Here is an 8485-nt window from a genome sequence, read left to right as displayed (position 1 = left end):
GAATGTAGAATGCAGTCTTTACTCCCCAAAGGATCATTGATTTTCATGTCACCATCTTTAAAATCATGTAAGTTTTCATAGTTTCTGTGCTTGTCCTTTTTCAATGTGTGTGTACTAACTTGACTAGTAATTTCAGGGGTGCCAGCGTATATTCTTTGAACAAGGAATTAAAGAATCCCCGTAGCAATGTAACAGTGCAATTTTACGGAATACAGTGCAAGTTTACTAGTATACAGTGCAATTTTACGGAATACCGTGCAATCGTATTAGTATACAGTGCTAAAAATGATCATGCTAAAGCTAAGATGAATTTTCCTGCTCATTCATTAATTTCTTGCATCAGCTGTTCTACTTTACTAATATTGAATCTAGGTTATCTTATAACACACATTGTTGGAGGATATACAAGGTAGTCCAAATATGCTATAATTGATAAGTGGCGCAAAGTTCATTGTATTGCCTAGATTGCGACCTAGATTATGTACTAGAAAAGTAGAACAGCTGATGCAATTGTCCTGTTTATATTTCTATGTGCTATTGCCTACTGGACCAGAAAAAGGGCATAATAAAGTCCAGGGCAGTGCCAAACTACTCCTCAACTCCCCCGTAGTAAATTTACATGTACATAGGAGGAGGAAGGGCTCTTGGCTGCAGAAGGAAAATGATACTAGTCTGGCTCCCATGGTATGATCATTACCCTAATTAGTGTGATCATTGGTGTGGGTAAGAAATAAACCCAAACAAGAAAGTAGTGCAATTGAGACAGTGAATGATAAAGGCCCTCTACTTGTGGAATTCATCCAGAATAGTTTCCCAGTATCTCATTCATGATTGTCTCAATTGGTAACCTACTTTTGTGTACAGAGCACTCCAGTGCTACAGACAGCCCAGTCAACATGAAAAGAGTCACTGACTCAAAGTAACCGACTTTAAGGACAACTTCTCACTCTCAGGGTCAATGACCGATAGTACGTAGTATTTCACTCTCAAGCCGCTTGCTATAGTGTGGGTCAACTTACAGAAGTCACTGACCAAAAGTGTCCCAATCCTAGACATATAATCTATCAAATCAACTTATTTGGTTTTGTACTGTCTGGAGCTAATTTGCCACATTTTTCGAATTCATGTGTAGCTTAAAAGTTAGTGCAACAGTCCAATACATATGTTACCTAGATCTTTCATACTAGTAGGTTATTGACCTGACCTAGAGGGTGATAGCTTGTTGTATTCTAGTCCAAAGAACTTTATTCCCATGTATAATAAATAGGGTTCATTGACCCCAGTAACCTAGAGGCCACAGAGCAGATTAATTACCATAGGCCGATTCCCTTGAGTAAGAACTAAGATGCATATTCAATGCTTTTATCACAAGCTTATATCTTTCCAAAAATATTACTATTAACACTGAACTATACTTCAGCAATTGAAAACAATGAAAGAAATGCTCTGTTCAACTTAATTCAAGCATCCTTGTCCAAAGAAACCGCCCATGAAATGTGATACTTTGGCTGCACATGTCAGGCCATGGGATGTGGATGTCCCACTTGTGTCCATCAACTGTGGTGAAGCCTGCTTAGCTGTCTGCACAGCTGTGTCTGCATGGGTATCTTATTTAGACCAAGGATAGCATTACTCCTAGTTCAAAACAATGGAAAGTGTGCACAACTTCAGTGATTTGATTTTGAGATCACAGAGAAGGTTGCCTGTCCCAAAAATATTACCATTGTGTGCATTGTGTGTATTTACTCCACACAAACGTCTTTTACATACATGCATGTATGTGTGCTTTGATTTGCATATTTGTCAGTCTTTGATCGATGGGGTGTCAGATGGGGATTGCGATTGTCTTGATAAAGATGCAATAATTTTTTTTCACATTCTTTTTGGGTCATTCAACTGTTAGTTTACGCCATGACAAAGTTATTCTGATCTATCAAGGAGGTGTAAAACTTTCTTGGATCTATTTTAGTATTTAAAACTGGAGAAAATCCTTTCAAAACCACTTATAGTACCTTAGGCCAAGAAAATTAGGGGGAAGTCTATGGATGTGAAACAGATTTTCTTCATATCCTTTACGACAACAAAGTATCTGTTTGTTCTGTAAGTAATTCAAGCCAGTAATAGCACTTTGTTTACTCACAGCCTGTACAGCTTAGCTGTTTGCCTATTGTTTTTCTCTCTCTCTGATTTAAGAGATAATGAAAAAGACCTAAAGCAAAGAAAGTCCTAAAATTTGAGAGTATAAAGAAAACATATGTTGTGACGTTGTACACTAGACTACTGTAGCATGCATGATATGGGTTAACCATCATGTTGTGATTTCTTTTTCTTTCATTAATAATAAGAGAGTTATACGAGCACAGTGCTCAGGCCTGTTGTTTTCTTTCTATGATGTAATAGCGTATAGTGCGTGAGTGTATACCTAAAAGTTAAAGAAAGCTCTCTAAAACTTTGTGATGTTGTACACATACACTGAACTACTGTAGCATGGGAAACCATAATCTTACGATTTCCTTTTCTTCCTTAGGAGAGTGTACAGACGCAGTGCTCAGACTGGCCACACAGGCCAGGAAACGTAGTCTCGGCCCGCTACACCCCAGCTTCCGCCTGGTAAAAACACTCCGGGATGGCATGCGGCGCATCTTCCCTCCCAACGCTCACGAGATCGCGTCCGGGAGACTCTGTCTGTCGGTCACCAGGGTGTGTGATGGACAGAACGTCATCCTGGACCAGTTTGACACCAGGGAAGAATTGATCCAGGCCTTGATTTGTTCAGCTTTTGTACCTGTGTACTGTGGGCTGGTACCTCCCATGTTTAAGGGAACGGTAGGTTTCAGCTTATTGTATTAATCTGTATATATTCTGTTTAAGTAACAGTTTTTATCATGTTAGACTGGAAAATTAGTTCTAATCGCCATACTCAAGTTGTTTTTCAAGTATAGGACTAGAACTTAGTAGAAGTCCTTTTTTCTGGACTGGTACAGGCTAGAATTTCCTGCACCAGACAAATTTTACCTGCACCATTCAGAATTTAGGAATTATATGGATGATACTAAAAACTGTAAAAACTTCTTTTATAAATTATATGTCCATAGGTTGCAGCAAACAAAAATCCACATACATCTGCAATAAGCATGTATATGTAAACCCAGTACTAGTACATGGAGCAGTGCAGGTTAGGTGCAGGTAGACATTAGATATACCTGCACAGACCTAATTTTACCTGCAGTATAGTGCATATTCGCCCAGTATTTCCAGCCCTGAAGCAACTTGCATTTTTCACATTTCAGAGATATGTGGATGGAGGCCTGAGTGACAACTGTCCACATCTTGGCAAGAACACCATCACAGTGTCACCCTTCTCAGGAGAGGCAGATATCTGCCCAATGGACAAACTCTCCAAGTAAGGGGGCATCAAAAATCATTTTAACTGATACATGTTCAAGAGATATTTGACTGTACAATATGAAAGCAAATTGCCATTGACTTGGTCAGCATGTTCTCTAGTTGTGTACATGTGCATTGCTGTCATTGCAGAAATTTGTGTATTAGACTCTTTGTCAAAACAAAACAAAGACATAAAATAGATATGTGACAGACATGCAGCCCCTCTTTCATTGGTCGAGCCGCTAAATGCCATTCTCATTGGTTGAACTGATATTAGTGATAATTGTGATTGGCAGTCAGGATCAATTTCCCTTGTAATTTACATACCCCCTCATTCCTTGAGATTATTTTTGTCTCATGGATTTTCTGTTTTTCTTCTTCCCTCCCTGCAGTAATTTATTGAACTTCTCCATGACCAACACCAGTATCCAGTTCACCACCACCAACATGTGGCGCATGTCCATCGCGTTTTTCCCTCCAGAACCCAAGGTTCTACAGGAAATCTGCCGACAGGGCTTCAACGACGCCCTCCGTTTTCTTCGCGAAAATGGTACACAGCTATAATTCTGTTCTGAAGACTGGAGATGTGTGTATTATATGTAGTATGTTATGTCAGGGTTGAGATGGTATCATCACTGATTTTGCCTGTAAACAGTCTAATTTTACAGATATTACAATGACCAGAATTTCTGTTAGTACAATCAGCAATTCTACCAGTAGATACCAGTCTTGAGTGTACATTTTAAGATATTTGCTTAAAAAACAACACTTTTCTTCTGATTAATAAAAATGTTTGTACATTTTTCCTGGGTTGCAGATCTGATAGGCTGCATGAGGCATGTCAGCAGTGTCAGGTCTATGAGCGAAGCCTTCAACCACTACCCTGCCAGGTCAACCAGTGAATGTAGCAGTGAAAGTAACACGGAAGTGGTCTTTGATGAGATCTGCAGTGAAACTAGAGAAGAAACCTCAGCAGAGGAGAAGGAGGAGTGTTCAGAATGCAAGTCGGAAATCCACCATGCTAACAAGGAGACACTTCCGACTAAGGTTTTAGATGGTAAGTACTTGAACTCGGTTTCACTCTATGTTAGTGAGTGAATGTTTAGATTAGTATTTACATTGAAAATCTTAGTAAATTTGGCATATTCCTTGTATAATGATAGGCCTTTTCACAACTTGGATTTTTTTTCAATGCATGAGTTAAATGAGGCAACAATGGTAGTGGTACAATGGCAGTGCTATATTAAAGGTGTTTATTCTGTTTAAAAAAATTGTACGATTCTCAGTGGCAAATGACAACAACAAATATGTCTGTGTCCTGATCAGGGTTTGGACACAACAATTTAAGCCAAAAGGCCCGGTGGGCGTTTCCACCGTACAGTGAGAGAAGTTGTGTAAAGTGCCTTTCCCAAACGCCACAACATTGGGCATGTCAGTGGATTGAACCCGGGACCTTGTGGCTCTGAGTCGAATGCTCTGACCGTTATGTTACATGACGCCCCGCAATATTCTGTTAATGTGATATTTGTTAATGGTAGGAAATGCTTTATTCCTTCAGTGTATTTTATAGAATATTCTAATACTGCATTATGCTTTCCTTTATTTAGTTTTTCAGGAGGCCAATAGAAAGGGTTTACTCCACAGTATCCTGAACAGCTACACAGCCAGTTTTCTGTCCCTGCTTACTCTGCCTTATATCCTACCATTTGAAACAGCCTTCAACTACACAATAAGGTCAGACATCGTAACTTTCACTGCTTGCATGTGTTTCAATTTTGTAGGTCATAGCAAATATCAGAAAATTACTTTGATGTATAACTATGATGTAGGAGTATTTTTTAGTGTATTTTGAACTTTTTTTACGGTACATGTAACAAGATTGCTCAGAAGTATGAATTTATGGTATGATTCTTATATGTGTTCGAATTCAAAGCCTTTCCAAACTTCCTTTTGCATCATTGTACTGCAAATCATGATTTTTCGCAGTACTTTTATATTCGTGGCCACTTCTCCACTGCGAACTTATCATTGCAGTGGACAAATAATTCACCGACAATCTTTTTTGCCGTAGCTGTGAATATAGTAACTGTTCCGTAAACATGAATTGTCAATTTTTCTCATTAAGTGATTTACAGTACTTTTGTGTACATGTTACGATAGGGAGGAAACACCTATGCAGTATACAGAATTCTTACCAAATTTAATTGAATCTTATTACCTGTAGGTTTGCCGAGTGGGCACCTGAAGAGACGGCCTACTACCTGAAGAAGCTGTTGAATCACCTGGAGTCACAGGTGAAGGGCAGGTGTGTGGGATCAGTCTATGTTTGCTCTAGATGAGATCTTTATAAATGTTTACTGTGTTACACACAATCTCTCACTGTTAGTGTTAGTGTCACTCATGGTCCTGATTGGGCCAACTCCCAGCCAATGGAAGGGCTGTTGAAAAGTGTTATGTATTCAAGCTATTTATGATATTATGGTACAGTACAAGTAAATAGTTTTCCAGATTCTCCTTAACAACTATGTCTTCCTGGAGTATAGTTTACAGTAACAGCAATCTAACAGTTTCAGTAAGTGAAGAAAATTTTACCACAAGTCCTTGCTTGCAAGGAGGTTAAATACAAGTATTTAACCTCCTTGGTCCTTGTTTGCATGTACTCTAGAATTTTAACTGTGCTACGTACAGCACAACATGTAGGTATGGTCATAAAGGCAGGCTTTGGTATTAGAGAGAGTTCAAACTTAGCGCAATAGGGAGACAAGCAAATCAGTTGCTACAACAATGTAGCTACTTATAATATTACAAGTTGGACATAATCAGGTACACAGGCAGCCATAACTGTGACCTGTGACCCAGCATGCACCTTGACCCGGCGGCCATGTTGTTTGTTTGTGTGTAGGGTGATGGAGTGGGGGTCAAAGTCCGCCTACAGTCAGCAACTCAAGGACTGCAGACTGATAGCCTTACTGCAGAAACTCCTGGACGAACTGCAGAGAAGAGGGCTCATTTCAAGGTACATGTAACTATATATGTTTTCATATACAGTATGATTTCAGTCTGTTGCCAATTCTGCATGAGAAAAAAAACTGTTGTAAAACAGGCTATAGAGAAATATTCCAAGATACTACTACATATACATGTATAGCGAATCGGTGACCAAACACCTATTGGAGTGTGCTTAAGGTCATTCACCTTTGCATTGTTCTTGTTACAGAAGAGGGCTGGCTGCTACAGACTCCACAGTACCTTGGTTTTAAAACAGGCTATGGAGAAAGATTCCAAGATACTACTACATATACTTGTATAGAGAATCTGTAACCAAACAGCTACTGGAGTGTGCTCAAGGTCATTCACCTTTGCATTGTTCTTGTTACAGAAGAGGGCTGGCTGCTACAGACTCCACAGTACCTTGGGACAACATGGCCGAACCTTCTCCTTCATCTGTAGAATGTCCTGAAGACATTTTCGTCGTGCCAAGTGACAACCCGACACTTAGACACATGCCTCACTTTTACCTGGATGACGTGCTAGACTGCACCGAAACGTGGTCCTATACAGATGACATAGACTCTCTCCTGGGTTATGTAGACACACAGGACTACATATTACTCAGGATGGACTGGGTAGATGCCATGGTTGCATCTCATTATAGCAAGATGATGGACAGCAACAATGATGACGACAAAGACATCTCAGTGTCAGAGGACGAGGGCATTGAAAGTCTTACAGGGTCTTTAGAAATGTCCTTCAGTGCCAAACTGTAAATTGAAACAGTGAAATAGGAATTCCTGGCTCACAATACTCTTCAGACAATCTATGTACATGCTCACTGTTGTATGCAATTGTAACTAATGAGTATATACAATGAAAAATTTAAGTAAAGTTGTCTTAGTTTTAGCTTTGTTAAATGTGTAAAAATAGAACTGATTTTTTGTACATGATACATATCTTCTCAAATTAAATATCTAACTTTTGCCGACAAAATGATAGAAATGTGAAGTATGCTTTCTGGGCAATGTATCAATGTTTCGTGAATACATATTTCTAATTTCACCACAGATATGGCAAAATTTATAAGAAATGATTTTAATCAAGTTTTTCTGAAGAAAAATTATATAGATCAGGATTCTGTGATCCTACCTTAATCTCAACTCTCTTGTCTGTAGTTTACAAAAAGGTGTGGTTGTTTATTTGTTTTTTCTAATTCACTGCTACCAAAGAACAGACGGGTGCCTTAATGCTTATTCAGTAACAATCTTAACCTTCGGCCTGCTGAGGTAGCCATGTGGCACCAAATTTATTTTGGCTATGGGGTTATCCAACAGGGAACAGGTTAAGTACTATATGGTGGACCAGTAGTGACTAAAGATGTGGACCAGTGTAGACCAACAGCAAAGTTAGTTAAATTGGTTACCAGTATATTTATGTACATGTACACATGTATATGCTAGACATGTGCAAAAGCTTATTTACCTCATGTGTCAACACTGTTGTGCAACTGACAAACAAACATGTTATTCCTTAACTCTTTTGTTAATGTTTTAAGAAAGTTTTACCAATGGAGTATCTAGGTAATATGTGGACCATTACATAAACACTTACATGTACATATGGAAATATCCATGAAATAGCAATCACTTTTTTGAAATTCACAATGTAAAATTTATATTGTGAATCTGTGCAAATTAATAGGGCAGACTTCCAAGTAAAAAATGCCCCTTATACATGTACATGCAGCTCACAGAATGTGTGTTGGTGATATGCAATCAATCATAGCAAAATTGTAGGTAAAAAAAGGATATAGCAATGCTTTAGTAAATAAATATAATTTAAAAACCTGTTTCTTTCTGGCTTATTGAAGTATTTTAATCACATTTGCTCAAAGTTTGCATGTTCAAAAACATGTATTGCATTGTATACAATATGGTGTACAAAAGTATATTAAATAATTATATGAATCAGTATTTTTCCCCAAAGTTGTTTTACTATGCACTGAACATTCTACAATTCAAGGGTACAAAGTAACACGTCGGCAGAACGTACTGCGCCTGCGCGAAATCTAAATGCACCGTACAGGTTTCGCGCAGGTGCAGTA

At 38.6% G+C, this 8485-nt stretch overlaps 1 protein-coding gene across 1 annotated transcript in view; it reads left to right on the top strand.

The window, feature by feature from the left end:
- Window positions 1-8298, top strand: part of LOC109482984 (patatin-like phospholipase domain-containing protein 2) — an 8809-nt gene extending 511 nt beyond the window's left edge. The window contains exons 2-9 of the mRNA XM_019785942.1: window positions 2528-2826; window positions 3291-3403; window positions 3780-3937; window positions 4205-4444; window positions 4995-5121; window positions 5612-5692; window positions 6290-6403; window positions 6767-8298. Of these exons, the coding sequence (XP_019641501.1) occupies window positions 2528-2826; window positions 3291-3403; window positions 3780-3937; window positions 4205-4444; window positions 4995-5121; window positions 5612-5692; window positions 6290-6403; window positions 6767-7154 (1520 nt within the window). The 3' untranslated portion in view covers window positions 7155-8298. The remainder of the gene's footprint in view (window positions 1-2527; window positions 2827-3290; window positions 3404-3779; window positions 3938-4204; window positions 4445-4994; window positions 5122-5611; window positions 5693-6289; window positions 6404-6766) is intronic.
- The last annotated feature ends 187 nt before the right edge of the window (window positions 8299-8485 follow it).

Source organism: Branchiostoma belcheri, unplaced genomic scaffold (assembly GCF_001625305.1).
Source record: "Branchiostoma belcheri isolate BF01 breed outbred unplaced genomic scaffold, Haploidv18h27 scaffold61, whole genome shotgun sequence".
Classification (NCBI taxonomy): Eukaryota; Metazoa; Chordata; class Leptocardii; order Amphioxiformes; family Branchiostomatidae; genus Branchiostoma; species Branchiostoma belcheri.
Note: the sequence above shows the minus strand (reverse complement) of the source record. Positions and strands in the feature narration are given on the sequence as shown.